General features: G+C 29.2%; 2 protein-coding genes across 8 annotated transcripts; one reads left to right on the forward strand and one right to left on the reverse strand.

Moving 5' to 3' along the window:
* Positions 1-1,897: 1,897 nt before the first annotated feature.
* LOC145181564 (A disintegrin and metalloproteinase with thrombospondin motifs 6-like) lies at positions 1,898-20,220 on the reverse strand. Of its 7 annotated transcripts, none has more exons than XM_090100295.1 (31): positions 19,673-20,220; positions 19,537-19,576; positions 19,112-19,410; positions 16,700-16,922; positions 16,422-16,570; positions 16,029-16,115; positions 15,291-15,415; positions 15,036-15,079; positions 14,806-14,911; positions 14,349-14,483; positions 14,107-14,266; positions 13,791-13,886; positions 13,498-13,646; positions 13,270-13,333; positions 13,056-13,161; positions 12,152-12,279; positions 11,743-11,902; positions 10,292-10,492; positions 9,871-10,000; positions 9,548-9,752; positions 9,226-9,391; positions 8,329-8,467; positions 7,740-7,975; positions 6,092-6,266; positions 5,653-5,861; positions 5,421-5,528; positions 5,177-5,338; positions 4,869-5,069; positions 3,164-3,679; positions 2,895-3,047; positions 1,898-2,646 (listed from the first exon to the last, which is right to left on the reverse strand). In XM_090100295.1, exons 1-31 carry the CDS (start codon positions 19,703-19,705, stop codon positions 2,507-2,509), a joined length of 4,845 nt encoding a protein of 1,614 aa, XP_089956421.1. In that variant the 5' UTR covers positions 19,706-20,220; the 3' UTR covers positions 1,898-2,506. The 7 variants fall into 7 exon arrangements, with proteins under 7 accessions (XP_089956421.1, XP_089956418.1, XP_089956422.1 ...); XM_090100292.1 differs by having other exon boundaries at positions 4,101-5,069; XM_090100296.1 differs by lacking the exon at positions 4,869-5,069.
* Positions 6,756-7,680, forward strand: LOC149883405 (uncharacterized). The gene is made up of 2 exons (XM_090100299.1): positions 6,756-6,925; positions 7,077-7,680. Exons 1-2 carry the CDS (start codon positions 6,877-6,879, stop codon positions 7,409-7,411), a joined length of 384 nt encoding a protein of 127 aa, XP_089956425.1. The 5' UTR covers positions 6,756-6,876; the 3' UTR covers positions 7,412-7,680.
* Positions 20,221-20,443: the final 223 nt, after the last annotated feature.

Consider the following 20,443-nt stretch of genomic DNA (forward strand, 5'->3'; position numbering starts at 1 on the left):
GTTCAGTCTGAACTACTTCTTTTATTTTACAAATCGCGAGGTTAGAACTATTTTGTTCTCCAAGTGTAAACGTTGGGAGAAAGTTTTTGATTTTTTTCTTAGAGGGAAAATTATTTAAAATTTCAGCTTTAATTTTTAAAGAAATAATAACTTATCTCTAAACAATTTATGTTTAAACAAATTATTTAGAAAAAAATTTGTAAAATAGAGTGTATTTTAAAGGTAATTATTACTTACTAAAATTAAAAACTCATTTTCTCCCAACTTTTAAAATTGGAGATAGAACAAAATAATACTAACCTCGCGAAATATCTGGGAGACCAGCAATAACTTGTAGATGATGAATTTCTTCAAATATTCATTTCTTTTGTTATCTTTAAACAAGGTTTACTAAACAGGTTAAAAAATATTTATTTTCGAATAAAATTATTCATTCAACAAAACAAATAAAGGTTTTTGGTCAATGTGTGGGTTTTTACAAGCAGAAACTAAGAACTACTTGGTGAATTAAAATAATGCATGTATCAGCCAGGTAAGGGTTGGCAATTTTGTTGCCGTATAATTATTAAGATGCCGATGTTTGAAAAATCCATCCCATAACACACTGCTCTTCTATAAAAACTTTCACGTTCAATCAAAATAGAGATTTTTTTTATTGCAGTCTCCCCAATATGTTGAACAAAAGATTTACAAATTTACAAATTCAGAGTTCTTGGAAATAAAGAAATCAAAATTATTACAAAGTAATCTTGTTATTTTATTATTATTATTATTATTATTATTATTATTATTATTATTATTATTATTATTATTATTATTATTATTATTATTACTACTACTATTATTATTATTATTACTATTATTATTATTATTATTATTATTATTATTATTATTATTATTATTATTATTATTATTATTATTATTATTATTATTATTATTATTATTATTATTATGGTTTCACTATTCTAATTATAAAGCAAAACACAATTTGTATGACTTGTTGTTATTTTAAGCAGAGTATGTCCTTTTTATAGTTTTTTGGGTGTGGAGGGGGCTGCACATTGACCCACCACAGATTTTAAAGTCTTGAATTCTTCCCAATTCATTTATCAGTAACTGTCTAAAAATGAAATTTATCCTCTTTATTACTAATTTTTACGAATGAAGTTACTCATAAGCGTCTGCGTATTATTTCCTTTCCGCATCGCTATCATTCTGATAAGATACTGGAAAAAAAAATGCTATCGGAATGACGAGAGTTCCGGTATATACCGAGATTTAAACCAACTACAATACCTGTTAAAAAATTTTTAACGATATTTTGTCGTTATCATTTCGATGACACTTTTTTTCCCAATCGGAATGATAACGATACGGAAATGAAACGATAAGTAGATGCTTAATTACTCGCCCAAGTACTTCGCATGAAGATCTCGGCAAAAATAAGCGATCTCACTTTAAATGTAAAAACAACTAAAACGTTTTTCTTTCGGTTATGTTTAACGAGATCTAACGCGTTTGACGAGTTATATTTCGTTAAGCGCTTTACCCCCCCCCCCCCCCCCCATATAAACACCCCAAGAAAAAAGAAACTGAATCCCGCACCTTTCTGTCACTGGAAAGTTATGTAAGTTAGATTCTAAATTAGAAAATTTCATCCGTTTTTCATCAATTTCATTACGATGCAGCCTACAGGCTACATCTTAAACAACGATTTTCATAATTGATATGCTGAAATTAGAAGACGCCAGAACACGAAATTAGTTTTTCATGAGGCTCCTTTCATTTGAAAAACAAAAAAGGTTTTTGTTAAAAATATCTTTATGCTATTAAAATTTTTATCATCGAATTATTTACAAATAAATTTTTACTTTAAGAACAAACAAAACTAAGTATCTATAGTATATATTGTTATTATTTCTTTTACAAAGGGACGTTCGTGTCATTTATTTACAAATACATCATAAAAAAAACAAAAAAGAAAAAGAAAAAAAACGTTAGATTACAAAAGTTATGAGTTTTGTTATTATATTTACAATTTTTTTTAAATATTAACTTATTTGAATCTCAATTTTAATATTAACACGTGTTTAAATCGTATTTTCTAGATATTAAACTTTAATGTCTAAATTTTCTTCTAGTAGTTTATTAATTTAGTTTTATCTTTATTATTTTTTTTTTTGTAAAAAAAAAATTTAAACCTTTTGTATTGTTAAAAGTTTTTTATTTTTAAAAGTTAGAAATACTGAGATGCTTTTTTTTACATATTTACAAAAAATTTTATAAACTATTTTTAGTCGTTCCATTTAGACGAATACGAGGCCAGCCATTAAAATTTTAAAATAGCTTTGGTCAGCAAAATTGAATTTTCTGTTTTTTAGCTAATTCAGTTCAATTAGCATTTATCAACACCTCGATTGAATTGTAAAGCAACACGTTTAGTGCACTTCAAGTGCAGTAAACTCCAAACCACCAACACAATTCGGTGCTAGTCATTTTATATCTTTTAAATGCAGATATACTCCTGCTGTACACAGCTAGTTTGGCAGCATCCTAATCTTAGATCGAGGCACTCATTGTCATGGCTACACGATGTATGAGATATAACTGCTCGACAGGAAATGGTTTCTTTTGGTGGGCATTTGTCTGAAATTTTAATTTCATTGGTGAATTTCAAAATATTGTATTACATTGTATTCATAAACTGGTCAAACTGAGAGTGAAAGATAAACCATTTTATTATTACTATTATTTTTTTTAAAAAAAATGCTTTTTCAGAATGCGATAACAAAAAGTTTGTTTAGAAAAAAAAAATTCTTCACGACAAAAAACTAAAAAAGAAAAAATTTTTCACAACTAGAAACTAAAAAAAAAAAAAAGAGCCGTTCACTTACTATTAAAAATACCAATTGAAGGTTCAAATTGAAATGGAAGAGATTGATACTGCCTTTTATAGTCAACTGGTAAATTCGATGCAGGTACTTTATATCCCAAATTTTCCCAATCATGTGCATGCTCATGTAATACGCTATTCATTATACCTGCATCTAAAACAAATTACAGTTATAACTGAGTTTTAACAGAGGAATAACAGGGAGAGGTTTAACAGAGCGAACTTTACCCAATACAAACTGAAATATACAAAATGTATAAAAAGAAGTACCATTAGGAGATTTGTCTTTATGAGAAACATTTGTTTGGTTTAACATGTCCTGCACTGAATAGCTAGCTGACTGTTTTCCAAATGCTTTTTTACCCGGTGCAGCGGTAACTTTAAAAGTTGTTTTGTTTTGGTTGATGCGAGATATTAGACTAATGCGTCTCAGATCAAAATTGGCAACCTTTTGCGATTCGTCTCTTTTGTATGGAAATCGCACTAAAATATTTTTATTGTTAACAATTTTATAAAGACTCAGATCGTTGGGGGTTATCGAATTTTTTGCCGCTAATTTAGTAATGAGACGGTTGGTTTTTGCTTCAATATTCAACACATCACTTAGTGTAAGCTTAGACAACGGAATATCTCCACCTGGAAGTATCGTTCTTTGGCTATATTTATCCGGTGTCCAAAGTTTATTGTTGATATGTTTATCTCCGATAGTGGCAGTTGGATGCAAGGTACGTTTCTCCAATTCTCCATCATACATAGGTAAGTAAGTGGTTTCAACACCTGCTGAGTCTAAAAGCAAAAAAAAAAAAACACAATTGATATATTATTAACATTAATCAAATTAATATTAAAAAAATAAACGCTGCGTTCTTTTTAAACATAATATGTAAAAAAAGAAATAAGAAAAACGTATCAAATATTATTGAATAGTTTTTCATTTATCACAAAGAATGAAGTTTTTATTGATAAAATAAGGAGGGAACAAGAGAATACAGTAAGACAGAGTAAATTACAAATGATATGAAATCAAGCATTAAAAAAAAATAGGATAAATAAAAAATAGGATAAATAAAATTCATTTATCGATCTTTCAGAAAACATTCAAGAATTTGAGAATTTTCAGAGAGTGGAGAATCCTCCTTTTTCTAAACATTTTAATTTTACTGAAACCTCAATTTTAAAGAAACCGTTGGTCAGAGAAAGTGCGTACCTCTATCTCCAAACATTGATAAATCGTCACTAAGCGTAGAGTCAGTAGTGTAGCTAAATTTAGGGCGTCGTTGATTGTCCGGTTTCAGTATCGTACTTCTTTCAAGTTGCGGTTTGTAGTTGCGTGCTGTATTGATAATTTTGCCTGGATCTAGCGGAGGCATATGTAATCTATTGTTTTCGTTATTGTGAACAGAGGTCTGTAAGCTGGATAAACCGCTAAGCGCACTACGACTACTGATGTGAAGAGGGATCCCTTTAAAACTTTTAGAAACAACTGTATTCTCATAGTTCGAGAAAGATGAAGGATGACGATAGTCATTAGAAATCACGGGAACAATACTTTTAAAATTGTTTAGCGAAATCGAAGGTTTTGAAAAAAACCTGTTAAAGAAGTAAGGCTGGTTTGCGTAGTAGTTTGCTTGGTTGAAGTAGGGGGTCACGTTTGGGTCGTAAGATTTTTGTTTATTATACGGTAAAAATCCTTTAGCTTGAAATGTTGGTTGAGAAAAAAAATTAGCTGCAGGAAATATCTTTTGCTCCAAATTAACTTGGCTAGACAAATAAGGTCCGTTATTATAAGGAGGAGGAATGGTCGGTATAGGAAACGTATTTACTGATCCCAATAAACTGCGTCTCGGTGAATAAATGTAAGGCAATGTGTTTGGTACGTTATTTCTATCTGTCAGTTTATAGATGTAAGGTATCCTGTTACTAAAGTCATTTTCATAAGGCAGGGGAGAGAAAACATTTGAGACACTGTCAATACCTTTGCTATTTAAAGGTGAAGATATGACGGGTGAATGATAGGTGATGATCGGTGAAGACCTTAAAAAATCTTCGCTGTTCAAAATTCTTGCGTTATCACTTACGGGAGGTCGCGGTATAGAAGATTTTTTGACAACCATAGACCAATCGTTCAGTTTCGCTGGTTTTTGATTATGTGAATATGAAAATTTAGACGAGCCGACTAAATAATAAGTTAATTTTTAAAAAGAAGACCTTAAAGGGTTGAAGATTAAAATAACAAAATAAAAAACTAAAACACAAAAACTAAATTTTTTTTTTTGAACTTACTTGTAGCGAGACTTTGCAACACTTTAGTGAGCTCACTTGGGTCTTTAATGGCACGCTCGCCTTCGATGTGCATGGGGTTAACATTTTTCTTTACCTCAACATCTTTAATGGTACGCTCGCCTTCGATGTGCATGCGGTTAACACTTTTCTTTACCTCAACATCTTTAAGAAAATATAAAACCGTCAGACATTTAAAATTATGTTTTTTTGTCCTTAAAAGTAAGATAAATTTTTAAATGCTCACTTGGAACAAAAGTTGGAAGTGAAGATATTTTAAACAAACTAAAGTTATCCACCGATGGAATCTTTTGTTGTAATTCCAGAAATTTAACAGGAAAATCCTTGAAATGTTCTGAAATAATTTTAAAAAACCTTTAAATTCAATGTAGAAATGAATCCTTTTTGACTTCATTTGATCGATTATCGAAAAGAAAATATAATGTATAAGTACAACTACAAAGTATCAAAAAAATTACCTGAAGTACCTAACCCATTTTCCGAAGCGAATTTTTCAGTAGCATACGTTAACACAAAACCTTTGCCGAAAGATTTACGCGCTGATGAATGAAAGTTCAGTGTGAATTCTGTGGAGGGAATGCGAATAGTTTGAGACGTCTTACCACAAACCTGCTCTGACTTTTCACCATAAAAGAGCTCAATGTAATCATTTCTACACGTTGAGTCGCTATTAATTCAGAAAACAAAAATCCAATTTATCATCTTTTTTAGGTCGATTGTTGTTTTTCACAACAGTGTGGATATTAATAAGATAAGATGCAAACATTTCTGAAGACTATAGGAAACTTTATGTTGATACAAAGTTCAAATCACATGACGATAACTCGTTTTAAATTGAAAAAGTTTATGTTAAAACACAACTAACTGTAAAGAACAGATATATGAGCAGTATAATACCTTCTTCTTTTTACGCCCACGTCAAAAACAGACATTTTTAGCAAATAACTTGATTGATCTGGAGACGTAAACGTTACGCGACAGTTTTCGTTAGTTGGATATTCTCTTGGATAATTTGGCGAAGTCAGTACACCTAACGGCACAGTCAGGACTTGGTCTTTAATGTCGCAGATGTCTGAAAAAATGAAAATTTACTGGTTATATTTCGTGCAGATAACATTACAAATATGCTTAACGGTAACAGAATTTTGGGCGATTTTATTAAATGCCGTTTTTTACGTCATCAAACGAGTTTTTTAAACTTTTTTACGTCATTAAACAAGTTTTTTAAACAAAGTAGTGGTAATAGAATGAAAAAGTAATTGAGTGCTAACATATAAAACGGGGCGGGGGGCGGGCGAAAAGTTTATGAGACCAATCAACGGAAATATAACTAAAAATTTATGTAATGAATGTCTACCATTTTTATTAATATTCGGAAAGACGTAGTTCGTTGATAAATAACCGAAGCGTTTATTGGAGAGATTTCATTATTTGTTTTCAATATGATTGCTAGGTATTTTAGGAACAAACTTTATAATTTATAAGTTAAAAGAACCAATCTTTTCTTGAGTAATAAATAATTAAAATACATTCCTTTCATTGAAGTTGAATTAGTACTTATTTAAAATATATGTACAAACTTGAATATGTAGGTTTGTAGACTCAACAAAACAAATAAAACGCTTCTAAAATAGTGTTTACTTTTTTCTTCATTTTTAAACGATTTTTTTTGCAGCGTTTAAATGTATTTGGCTATTGTTACAATATTTACGATTTCAGCGAAGTTTGCTGGTATATTTATATATTTATACTTGTAGATTTTTTATTTTTAATATCTTGATACAAGTTTATGATTTACTTTTGTTTAGTAGCTAAAGAAAATTCTTAAAAAATAGGTTTTTCAGTGATCAAAGAATTTTTTTTTACTCTTCGCCATTTTTAGGATGTTCTAGCAGTTGCTGGAAATGCGTTGACGAAAATAGATGGGATGACTGTAACGATTACACTCAAGTACAGTGCGAAGGCGATCAAACAATGTGTGGTTACGTGTACACAAAACAAGGATCGCTCGAAAATTACAGAAGGGATTGCTTTTCAAAAGATTTCTGCGAAAAAAAGCCGCTATGCAGCTCCCCGGGTTTGACAAAATGTTCTGTACAGTGTTGCGACACAGATAGATGCAACGACGGTTCTCCATCTAACGCAACGAGGTCATCCCTTTCATTGTTATTGCTTGTAATAACAACGTGTTTGTTCAGATTTCTTGCAATGTCATGATTTACATGACAGCTGGTTTCGAGAGTGACGGTTGCAAACACATTCTAACATTTACGAAATAAATTTTATTCCCAAGAATTTCCACCATGCAGAAGATCTTTTCTATCGATAATTTTTACTTGTTGATCATTTTTGTTTCTCAAAATAGAATGCTATGCGAGCATACATTTTATTTCGTATATATGCTTTATAGTAAATTTATTAGAATATAACTTTATATTTCTGTATTATTTTACATTGAACACATTGAAATTGTTTGAAGATATTTGGAAAATATTAAAAAAAACAGACCACATCACAATACATATCACATTCAAAATGTGAATACCTGTGACAAGGGGTCTGTGATTGTCCACTTCAGTGTAGTTAACTATGAACCCATGTGCACTCATTCCAACGTCACTTACAAATTTCAAACACAGATTTTCAGATGTTGATATATAATCAGGAGGGAGTTGTTTGCCACAAAATTCAACAGAGGGCCTACTTTGGTCCTCACACCGACCATCTAATATCCTTAGAAAATTTTTATTGCATACCAATGAAGAGGTCACAATATCCATTCTAAAAAATTTAAAATAACTTGTAAAAAAAAGTCTCCTGAGCATTCTCGCTTACTTTTTAATTTTCATTCTGTAATTTTACACTTATTTGTAATTAAATTAAATTCTAATCATAAAAAAAGAAAAAAAAAAAAACATAAAGATATATATAATATATATTATAAGTGTTAAAATATATTGTAAATATTAGTGTATAATATATATTACATATATTACTGTACATTACATGTTAATATACAATATTATATTATTTGCTAATATTATATATTCTTTTGTATATGTTATATATATTTTTATATATTAATATATTAAATATTACAAATGCATAAACTTTTTTATCTAAAGAACACTTACAGCAGAAACTTTAGAACAATTATCTTTCCAGGTGAAACATTTATTTCATACATACACTGTTGGTTACTACTATACAAACCAGGGAATCCAGGGCTTGTAATAGTACCTCTTTTTTCTATCCAGCGACCTCCACAAGATCCTGAAAGAAATTTCATACTTGAAAGACTGCAACTACTTGTATGTAACTTATACACAGAAAGATTTTTTTTTTTTGATAAAAATTTAAAGAAAAAAAACTTTAGGCAGCTATATTCACAATACAAACACTTTCATATAACTATGTAATATTATAATATATTATATTACATAGTTATTACAAGATATTATAATACTAAATCATAATGTTATAAATGTAATATTACAATTTGTGTTAGTCAACACTTGTGTACAACATAAAAAAAACATAATTAACTTAGCCAACAATATTTGATTGTTATCATGCAGTTTTGAACTGGCGAGCTGTTAACAATTCATTACATTTTATATTGCAGAAATGCTGACAAAATGACTGGCATTCAGCTTTATAATAATAATCAAGCGTCCAACAGAAAAAGCAAAAACAAACTTTGCAATAAAATGGATCAAATGCTTCAAATGAAATTGTGCACTCTTATCTATCTCTTATATATTTATCATAATAGCTCAGAATGGTGTTCTGTGATTTTTTCTTGAGTTGAAAAAATCAACAGAAATGATAACAACATGGTGATCATAAATTATAGAGGAATAAAAAAATATACAATTTTTTTTTTTATATCTTATTTTGTAGAATGTGAAATAATTGTTGATTTTTACTTATATATGATACATTATACAAAAAAAAGTTAAAAAAAAGGCTAAACTAATGCTATGCTCAAAAAATGTAAAATATTTTTTCAACTGATCAAATTTATTTACCATCCCCTGGACATGGATTGTGAGCATTGCAAATCATTTCTGTTTCAGGAACTGTCAAGTTTGAACAAGCATCATTGGGATGAACAATCCATTTTTTTTCAAGTTTGTTAGCAGAACGACAGACTATGCTCCTGGTTCGTAAACCTCTTCCACATACTGTTGAGCACTGTTAAATATTTTATTTGTTAAAAGAGCTTATAAATAATGGTTATGAATAATGGCTGTATTACAACTTTATAAGACTATTTTAACTTTTATATTTTTAAAATAATTTTTTAATAAAAAAAAATCAACATCAGAATTAACAAAAGTGATTGCTTACTGGACCATAAGGCTCTGCAAACCATTCAGGAGGGCATGGCATTAAATTACAAGTTTCAAGATGTCTTGGTCGCTCTGCTTTATTACACTCAGTTGCTGGTAGCACATAAACATCATTATCTTTTCTCAACAAACAGTCAACAGTACGAACTTTTGTCCCCCCTCCACATGACTTAGTACAGTCACTCCATGCAGCTTCAGACCATCTAAGAATGCATATTTGCAATTTTAAAATTTTTCCAAAAAAGAAAACTCTGCAAAAAATTTTGATGCATAACATCTAAAATAAATTAATTCAGAAAGATGAAAAAACAAAAAAAAAACCTTGGGAGGCAAGCAGAACTTCCACAAGCTTTAAAAACTATTGATGGTTTAGTAGCCTGGTCACAAAAATTATTTGAAACAGCAGATCCATCATCAGACCTTTGACATTCTGGCTGGAATATTTCTGTACCTGCATTAGAAATCCAAATGCAAGTGAAATGTTTGTACCAGTTATTATACATAAAAATAATCATATTGAAAGGAAATTTAAGCAAAAACTCTTTTTTTCAAAGTTTTCACTTTAAATCTTTACTTTAAGTAAAGATTTAAAGTGAAAACTTTGTTTTGATTAGAAAACAATGTTTTGATTGGTTATTTTGAAAAAGGTTAAAGATAAAAGTTTCAATCCTTTTCAAATTAACCAATCAAAATAATTTTAAACAATTCAACAAACAAAACAAAAGTTTCAAAAACGACTTACCTGTACCACAAGATACACTGCAGCCTAGTGACCTAGAAACCCATTTAAAAGTATTTTCTTGTGACTGTATGACAGTTCTCCTTGAAATAACCTGATTCTTGATACATTCCTCGTTATTACCACATTTCTTTTTTGCAATTTCATCCATGATTGCTTTCAGTTGTAAATACTTAGGTTGGAAATTTAAACTGTTTTTGTTCCCTGTAAATTTATTTTATAAAAAATACTTTAGAATTTACTTTTCATAAAATTGATAAAGTAGCCATATTTTATTGTATCTATTTTTTTCTCCTTAAAAAGTTAATAAAATAAAAAAAGTTTTATTTAATTCTTTTTATTCATTTAAAAACAAAATTAAACATGTAAAAGTGAAAAAACTGCTAATAAAACTAAAGGACAAAGCATGGCAATTACTCATTATTTTTGTAACGCCATCTTTTTTTTTTTTTTTATCATTATTTATGGATATCTTGGTAGATGATATCTTTAACTGCTGCAAAATTTCTGTGGACTGTTCTTTGTTATTTGTTTGCCAAAAAAAGTTCATGATGGAACTCAAGTCATGACTTAATCACAACTTTCTGTTTTGGTCTTGGGACCACAAATGAAACCTGATTCTTGTATGAAGTTGAATAATAGCACAAGTCTACCAAATAAACCATTTTTTTTTTTTAATTTTTAATATTTATAATATTTTTTTTGGTATGTTCTCTTCAGCAGGTGCTCTATGTATGTTTTTTTTTTTTTGCTGCTCTAAATGTTACTCTTTGCTGTCTCAAATAACTCCAAAACTTGACAGAGTTGCAGAAAAATAAGGATTTAAATTTCCAATCTTGGTTTTTTGATTGGTACCTTTAAAAAACAATTTATGGACTAACTGTGAGCATCATTTGAAAGCTTCCACTCTTGTACATTGATCAACATCAAACTACACTTTCACTTGCATTTGGTGACCATCCTGACCACCGACCACAGATAAATGATATTCCTATCTTTAAACCACTGAATAATGTGATGAATGGCACTTGATGACTCAAGAAAGGTTTTACATTTTAAAAAGTTGTTTTTCCTTTACTTTGTTTTTGTAAAAGATAATGATGAAAAATAATATTTAAAATAAACTTTCACTGATTTTAAAGCAGTGTAATAAATCATGAAATGAAACTGATTAGTTAAAATTTTGAGTGAAAAAGCTTAAAACACTAAATATACTTGGTGTATTAGGGTAGAAGATTGACACTCAAATAAAAGGCTAAAAAATTATAAAAATGCAAGATGTCAGACAATATACCCTGATAATACTAGTAAACTAAGAATAAGATTTAATTCAATATTTAACAAATATAATATAATAATAGTGATTAATAGATTAAACTCTAAGTAAAGCTCACTAAATAGATTGAATGTTAAAACATTAAAAAAATTAATTAAAAGAGTTTTTAAACTTTTACCTGCATCTTCCAAAATATCTTTGTTTAGAATACTTTTAGATACAACTAAAGGATTATCAGAGAGATTTATCATATCCTTGCATAGATTCCCATCACCACCACACACACCACAACGATCTATGATATTAGTAGAACCTAGCAACATATCGCAACCTACAGCCTAAAGATAGTATATTTAACATAAAGATAATTGATTGATATTTACTAGCATTTAACTTAGCTCTTATATATACAGGTTTTTTGTAAAGATGCTAATAATTCTCCATATAGATTTCAATAAATGATATTAATATGCCAGTTAGTAAAAACATTTTGAGTTTAAAAACAAACCACTTTAAATCTTGTTACAAATTTACAAGCCATTGAAGGAAGAGCTGTTGAAATTTTGTATGAAAGCATAGAAACTTACATTGCATTCTCCATGTATACATCTGCCAAACACATTTGAAGCAATACACTCAGTACCATCAACAACAAATCCAAAGTCCTGGCTCACCACCCCATCAATTGATGTACATTTTAAATTACAACTGGATTCTAGAAAAAACACATTATTATGTTTTCTCAACAGAAATAACAAAAAATTTAGCTAAAGAAGGATACCAAAGTGAGGTAAAAAATAAAATGAATTTAAACCTAAAATTCATGGATTTTTAAAAAAAAAAACTTAAATATTACTTTTCCAAAATATAAACCTGTTTTAACTGTTACAAATAATTTATCAGAAGATGTTTTTTTAAATACATTCAAATAAGCAAACCCCTCAATGCTTAACAAAAGGTTAAAAATAAAACTCAAAAAATCATTTTTATGTTAACAAAATTTAACTTTTTTAAAATTAAAAATTTAGTTTAGAAAAAAAAACAAAACATTACTACGGTTACTAAAAATAAATTCTTACATGATAACAAAAACTAATTGACTTGAGCTGAAATAGTTCAACACATTCAACAAATAAAATCTTTTTGGAATCACAGTTCAACACATAAAATCTTTATTAGAATGGTGAATTTAACTTTCATCTACAATCATTTTAGAGCAAAACATCATCATGAGCATCTATTAACATTCCAATGCAGCTTAACCAGGTTCAAAGTAAATATTGAATAATAACTTTAAGACATTAATACACTTTACTAAAAATGATTTTGTGATTGGTTGACAGTATATATAAATTAAGGTCCATGAATTTAAACAACAGCTAAAAAGGTCAAGTGTTATTTCTTAATAGTTTTTGCTTGTATAATATTTTTTTTCAGAATTGAATTTGCACTTGTTAAAAAAACTAAAAAGTTAGCAGTCTAAAAAAGTACCTTGCATAATGTTGTTGTAAGTCCATGAGTACTTCTGATCGCCAACATATGTCTGACCCTTGTTTTCACATTGAATCTTTCTATAGTTAGTGCCGTTAGCACATGGCTGTAATTGTAACAAAGCTCATTAAAAATGTTTACAGGAAAAATACTTTAATGTGCTAAAAAATCAAGTGTACTAAGCAAATATTATGGCTAAAATAATTTTCTTTACTTCTTTGTTACAAACTGCATACATTCGTGCTTCCCCTTCACAGTATTTTCCTCCTTTCATTGGTCTAAAAAAAAAACAAAAAAACAAAAAAAAAAAAAACAAGTATTGAAAAAATTTTACCTCAAAGAAATTTATAGACTTTTAAAGATTAAAAACCTTTTAACAAAATATAAAAAGTTTTTTACAGCAATTTACAACATCAAAAGTGTTTTTTAAGTTTCTTTTTACCTTGGTGCCTCACATCTTCTCTCTCTGTATGCAATCCCTCCCCCACAACTTCTTGAGCACTCTTGAAATTCAGACCATTGGGTCCAGCCCCCATCTACTATAAAAGTAGATGCAATTCCAATATTCACACATTGACCTGATTTGCACCACTGCAAAAATTTAATTATTTTAGACAACCAAAGAAAAAAGTACTGATGAGAAAAATTAACATAATAATAACGTAATTAACATAATTAAAATATTTGTAACTCTAAAACAACTTGTAACTTTTAAGTTAAGAACAAATTGAATACCTGATTACTACCACAAGCAGTTCCATCTAATACTGGAGTGCTCATTTGTAAGCATGATGTATTACTAGGATGGTAGCATAAAAGCTCATGACATACCTTAAAAGGAAGCTTTTAACTTTATAAAGATTTACTTTGGTAAAAAAGAGGATGTTTGTATGCATGTATGCATAAATGCATGTGTGTGTGTGTGTGTGTGTGTGTGTGTGTGTGTGTGTGTGTGTGTGTGTGTGTGTGTGTGTGTGTGTGTGTGTGTGTGTGTCTTGATGATGATAATTGTTATGAAAAAAGTAAGGTTAAAAACAAAACTTTCATTTACTTGCTCTAATTCTGCTGTAGTGCAAGCTTTTGCTTGTGGACCAAGAGCATATTGACATTGAGTATCAGTATCATAAACAGTGCCAGGATTAGAAAAAATCTCAATATCTTCATACTTGAAACTGGGAGGATTATTTTCCAAGCATTGAGATTGTGGCTTTCTAAAAATTAACAAAAACACACTCTAGATAACAGACATTAAAAGTTTAACATACAGAACAATAAAAATAGCTTTAAAATAACCTGAGAAATTGCTGCAAGTAGTCAATACTACAAGGAGACCAATGGAATGCATCTTCTCCTTGCCCACCATCTTTAGACATGACATAATGACTGCTATCACAAGTGTTACCTGTGCCATCATGATCCATCCCAAGACTGAAAAAAGTTTCTCAAAAGTTAGTGGAGATAAGAAGGCATGTTACATACTTACTTTATTTGAAACTCTTACATACATGACAAAGTATTTATTATACTTTCGTGTTTTCTGGCGGAAGACTACAAATTAGATTAAAATAGCAAATTATCAAAAAATTTTTAGTGATTATGTAACAACATTTCTTTGTGACCGGAAATATTAATACAGAAAGGTAGAATATTACTTAACATTGTGCTGTTTAGTAAATAACTTTTGCAAGATACTGTAGTGAAGTTAAAATATATAACAAGAATAGAAAACTATATACATAACTATAAATACCTATGGCCAGTTTGATGCGCTAATGTGTATCCAGAAGCAAAACCATTGTCTTCAATGACTGCTGCCGACCTTGTATGATCACACATGCCTCCAACAAATGTTAAACCTACAAGATTTTAAAAGTCTTAAGTCACTTTTCAAAAAAACTATGCTAAAAAAGAAGGGAACTGATCTTAAAAAAACTGACTTATTTTCTGAGCTAAATAATAAACTTTAACACAAGTTTTTACCTTTAGTTTCGCATGGTTGGTTCATATCAACACAAATATCATGCCTTAAATGTAAAAGTTAAACTTCTGTAAATCTTTTAGGATTATCTTTGTTATATTTGCTAAATGCTATGAAAAGCTATTCAACTTTTATCATCTCATACATATGATATATATTTTGTAAGTCTTTCATAAATACTGCAGACAAATATTGCATAAATAAAACAAAACAAGTACCTTTTACAACTGAACTTAAATAAACTTATGCAAACATACTTTGTTAGAAGAACAGCATAATCATAGTGATCAGGGTAACCAGCATTTACATAGTTTCTTTTGTCTGACCAGCGGCCAAAAGACAACAGAGTGTTTGCAGCATGATGGTTAATATTCAGGTCATCCTTAGATATGAATAGTAAATTAAAGGCACAGCCATCATACTTATAATTCAACAACTGTAAATAAAATCCATCAAAATGAGTTACTGTTCTTAAGAAAATGAACAAAAAGCTAAAACATGGCAGGTTTTCAGCAAGGATCATCAATATAGCTTGTCAGTGATAAAAGATAAGAATTTTAACAACTGTTATAAGTTTCTATTGGTAAATCACTTTTTAAATGCAATAAAATTTTCTAGAAAATTAAGTATTTAAAAATAGTAACCACTATGTCCAAAAATTAACAGTTATGGTGTTAGATTGGAAGCAACAGTTTGAAGTAACAGAAGGAAAATATAAAGTAAAATAAAATTAACAAAAATCTAGAACAAAGTTTGTTTCACTATTTTATAACAATAAAATTAAAACTAAAAGGAATTTAGTCAATGCAAATATTAATTATAATCCTGCTTTATAATACACACACCAAAATGTAGAACCAAGTAACTTTTACTCTTACAAGAGGTGCTATTACTCAAAAATATTTCATGGTATTTGTCTGAAAGTACTTTCCAGGTCTATAATCTAGAACAAAAATTTATATTGCTAAATGAAATATAGGATAAAACTATCATACCAATGGAGCTGTAAGAATGAGTAGTTTAATGATGACTAAATTAACTGTGTTTGGTCCAATAGTTGAATCTCTCAAAATACCATGTGCCTAAAAGAAGCAAAAGGACATAAACTCACTTCTGAGAATCTTTTTTATTTTGCTAAATAGTTGTTGTTTTTTTAATGTACCATTTGCACATTGTTATTTGCAATAACATTGACACAACTAATACTGTGTCCAGAGATAGAGGTCCATTACCCTAAGTAATTAGCAGAGTCTGTGTCCTTTTCAGTAATTTAGAAAAAATTGTTGTCTTTTTTAACATACTTTAACTTAAGTAATTAGAAAGGAGACTTAGAAATGAAACAAAGAAATCTCCCCTAAGCAGCTAACTATACATATTTATAAACTTACAATATTAGCCAGTGTGAGCGCATATTGTCTGGCAGCATCAAGCCCATAATATTGCATCATCTTCTGATCCACAGTTAGCATTGTTTCAATAGTTTGTTCACCAAGTTTTTCAGACATAATACTTCTAACCCATCGCACATGAGGTTTCTCTTTAATGCAAAAGTATACAACTATTATAGTAAAAATTACACAACTATTATAATAAAAAATATACATTTATTGTAAAACAATTTACTTTATTTTATCATTATTAAATGTTTTTAGAGCTTAAATAATACCTACTAATCCACAAAATCCGTCGAATCTGGTGGAATTAGCTTTCTCATTTTCAGAATACTTAAAAAAATCTTTGAGAACTTCATCCCCATTTTTATGTGATTCATCATGAAGATCATCTGACAAACGTTTCACAACGTGAGCTTGGTTAAATAAATTGCTTTCTTCATGCGACAATAGCGGTTCAATTGTAAACTTTCCTGTGCTTGTATGAATTACTCCGTTCTAAGTAAAACATTTTTTATCATGTAGTAATAAAAATATATCTACTATCATAATGTATTTGTGATCTAAATGTGAATTAGTCTTTTACCTGTTAAGGTTTTTTTTATGAGCCTGTCATGTTTGAGTATGGCTTGGCTTGAATAATGCATTAGAATACTTTTGTTTTATTTTAGTAAATTATTTTTTAAAACTGAAAGATATTTTCAAAATTTCAAGAAACGTACTTTTTTTTTTTAAGTTAAACTCAACTATAAATTTACATTTAAATTAAACTCAAAAGTTGAGGGTGGAAATTTTTTGCCAGAGGTTAACTTTTTCATTTTTGAGTTGCATTTTGAGAATCAAAATCTGGTTTCGCATTTAGATTTGGCGCCAAAGAGTTTAACGTGATTTGGGAGGAATTTTTTTCTAAAGCGAGTTATAAGAAATTAGCTTGTAAAAATAGGGTATATATCTAAAAAGCAACATTGTTGTGCTTTTATCAAAGGTTCTATTTAAAATAAATTTCTGAATCGATAGAATGGACGTCTTCAGATTATGTTATCAAAAATCTAAAATGTATATTTTATAAGATAAAACAATTTCATTTAAAAATTTAGAGATGAAACTAGGTCATAATTTCTATCGTAGGAACTTAATTTATACTTTTGTTTATTTCAAAGTTGTGCACTTTACTTTTACATTTTGTGATTATGTAACTGTAAGAGTTTTTCACAATTTTTCAAAGGTTTTTCGTCAAATATTTATTTGTAAAATTTCGTCGAATATTTATTTAGTGAAATTTAACTTGACAAGTGAATGAGAATTCATCCGATTAATTAAATATAGAGAAAAATTTTGAACAATTATACATTATAAAGAGAAACACAGCAGCAGATTTACTGATCACACTTAATAATTTAGAAAAGGACCCAAATTTAGAAATAATTTAATCGCATTTTATTTATATAAGGACGCAACTTCAGAAAAAATAAAAGGATGTATTCTGGTCACTGAAACATGAATGGAAGCCAGGCGAGATTTTCTTTAAAATATCACTTCAGTTGCTTGCTATTTTTGTTAATACTAGGTAACACTGTATAAAAAAAGAATTCAATATTTCTTTTAAAATTATTCCACCTCCTTTAAAGAACTTCGGATACTTATCGCGCGGTTCTTAACATTTTAGAAAAATTTCAAACGAAATAACTACGATAATTGGAGAGAGACGAGAATAATTCAATAGAATTAAAAAATTAAATGAACCTGCAATTTTGTGTATTAATAAAAATAAGTGATTCCAGTTCATTTTTACAATGTTAAACCAAATTTGATGTTTTTGTTCTTAAAAGAAAAAAAAAAAAAAAAAAAAAGAAAAACATATTTTCAACAAACAAGTTTTGAAAGATGATAAAACTTAAAAGTAGAAAAATGCAATTAGTATTAAATGAGTCAAATCAAATGTATAGTTTTTTTAATAAGTTTGCAATTGAAGCTTCGATTTTTAATAAGTTTGAAATCGAAGCTTCGATTATACGACCGCAGAAAAATAGTTATACGACAGCGGTTGACGAAAAAGGTGGTATAATTAATTTAGTATTTGTAATTAATTTAGTATTTATAATTAATTTAGTATTTGTAAAGAAATTTAGTTTTCCTTTTAAATCATCAGGTAACAACAGGTAACATACTTCTGCTGCGCTAAACAACGCTACTTTTCCGCGCATCGCGCGCGTTTTTTTTCACAAACGAAGAATGATTTTTAATGGTGAAGCTCTTTTTCATCAGCAATTTATTATGACAGCAGAAATAGTATGCAATGTCGCGGATCCAGGAATTTGTTACTGTGTGGCCAAATTTTATTTTCACGGTTGAAACTTCGATAAAAGATTGATACTTTAATATTTTTTTCACAGCATTCATTGATTGAACAAAACGTCGGTAACGTATAATAAGAACTGTTGTGGCCATGGCAGGAATCTCTATTGCCAAAATCCGTAAACCATGGCAGACAAATTTAGATTTTTAGGGATATTCCTTAAGCGAAAAAACCCATAACTAAAGTGGCTGCGGTTAAATTTAAACTATGTGGCCATTGCCATGAAGGCCACCCCTTAGATCTGTGCCTGAAATGCCACTACGTGGTCACGTACTTTTCATTTTTAAACCAAACTAATTAAAAAAGAAAAAGTTCCAATAATTTATTTTACCAGTCCTTTGCAAGTTGTTAGCGATACCAAACTGTTGTTTTCTTTGTCTAATCTCCCAGTGTAAAAGCAGTTTTCGGGTTGGTATCTACTCTCTGAATGACCATTCTCACCCACTACTTCAACGTGAAAGTTAGGGGAAAATAGTCTTTTGTTCAGCAGTAGATGAGCTTGAAAACTTCTTCCTAGAGCATTAAACTGGACATTCACTTTTGATTTATCCTCGTCCGCTGCACTTCTTCTTGTTCTTCTTTCAAAGTCTTTGTACCAAACTTTAGGATAAACGACTTCATCCAAAGAGTCTAAGCACATAATATATAAATGTACATAGAACATATACATTTATATTTATCTTGTGCAGATATGAATAAATATATACTTAAACAGAAATATTTTTAATTTCAAAACCCACAAAAAATAGCACTTACTCTGATTGGTTGAACACTCGAAAATATATGCTGCTAAAATCTAAAGACAAGTTATTGTTTAATGTGGTTTTTTTTTTAAAAAAAACAACATGCGCGTAACGATTTTTTATTTTACTTTTAAATTTCAAATCCTCACTTGACACAGTAGATTAATTTTCAATCGTTGCATAGTTCATGAATATTTCGATATTTAATTTCGTTAGTAGATTGAAAGTTTTTGGCGAGTAACAAGGTTCCTCATTCAAAGCCTGATTTGATTACGGTAGCCTGCCATTAAAAGCCACGCCGTTATCGTTCGAAGTAGTTTTTCAAAAATAACTGTAAAGCGATGAAACTCTTTGATAATAATGTAGGAACACGCTATAAGAAACGTACTGAAACGAAAACGATTCTGTACTTTTATTTCTTTATTTTTTTTAAGTGTTCATTTATTAATACAAATGCGGTTAATAGCTGTTTACTCTCATTTATTTATAAACCAAAAGCAATCAAGTCATTAGCCTACGCTAAGCTAATCATCTCAGGTTGACCGAACAGGGCTCTGCAATCAATTAACTAATTATACAGGTTAATTATCATTATCTAAAAACTCGTGTCCTGGTTTTATTCATCAATAAAACAGAGGTATCCAAGTTTTAAAAATATTTTAAAAACAGACTTCAGAATTTATATAAAATTTTCAATAGAGCATAAAAACATTTCCATGCCTAAAGCATTAATGAAAAACCGCAGCAAACGAGTTAAAATGTTTGAGATTGTTCATTACAATGGAAGGTGAATAGAAACCGCTGCGTTTAATGTAAGTACTTTCGTTGAAACTGCGGGCAAACGCAGGCTCAAGAGTGTCGAACCAATGATTATGAAGTGAAGCGTTTTAGCTTTATTAAGAGTTAGCGCAAATATTTAT

The sequence above is a fragment of the Hydra viridissima genome, unplaced genomic scaffold (assembly GCF_058129835.1).
Source record: "Hydra viridissima isolate aposymbiotic clone 2 unplaced genomic scaffold, HvirCarnegie_v1 scaffold_10, whole genome shotgun sequence".
Lineage (NCBI taxonomy): Eukaryota > Metazoa > Cnidaria > Hydrozoa > Anthoathecata > Hydridae > Hydra > Hydra viridissima.

What these genes read in the sequence shown, in the direction of transcription:
- LOC149883405 (XM_090100299.1), top strand. Translation starts at nt 6,877, where the DNA reads ATGTATTTGGCTATTGTTACAATATTTACGATTTCAGCGAAGTTTGCT. An exon ending in GATTTCAGCGAAGTTTGCTG is followed by an intron (nt 6,926 to 7,076) that starts GTATATTTATAT and finishes CGCCATTTTTAG; the next exon opens with GATGTTCTAGCAGTTGCTGG.
- LOC145181564 (XM_090100292.1), bottom strand. Translation starts at nt 19,705, where the DNA reads ATGCAACGATTGAAAATTAATCTACTGTGTCAA. An exon ending in TACTTGCAGCAATTTCTCAG is followed by an intron (nt 14,267 to 14,348) that starts GTTATTTTAAAG and finishes GTTAATTTTTAG; the next exon opens with AAAGCCACAATCTCAATGCT. An exon ending in AGATATTTTGGAAGATGCAG is followed by an intron (nt 10,493 to 11,742) that starts GTAAAAGTTTAA and finishes ATAAATTTACAG; the next exon opens with GGAACAAAAACAGTTTAAAT.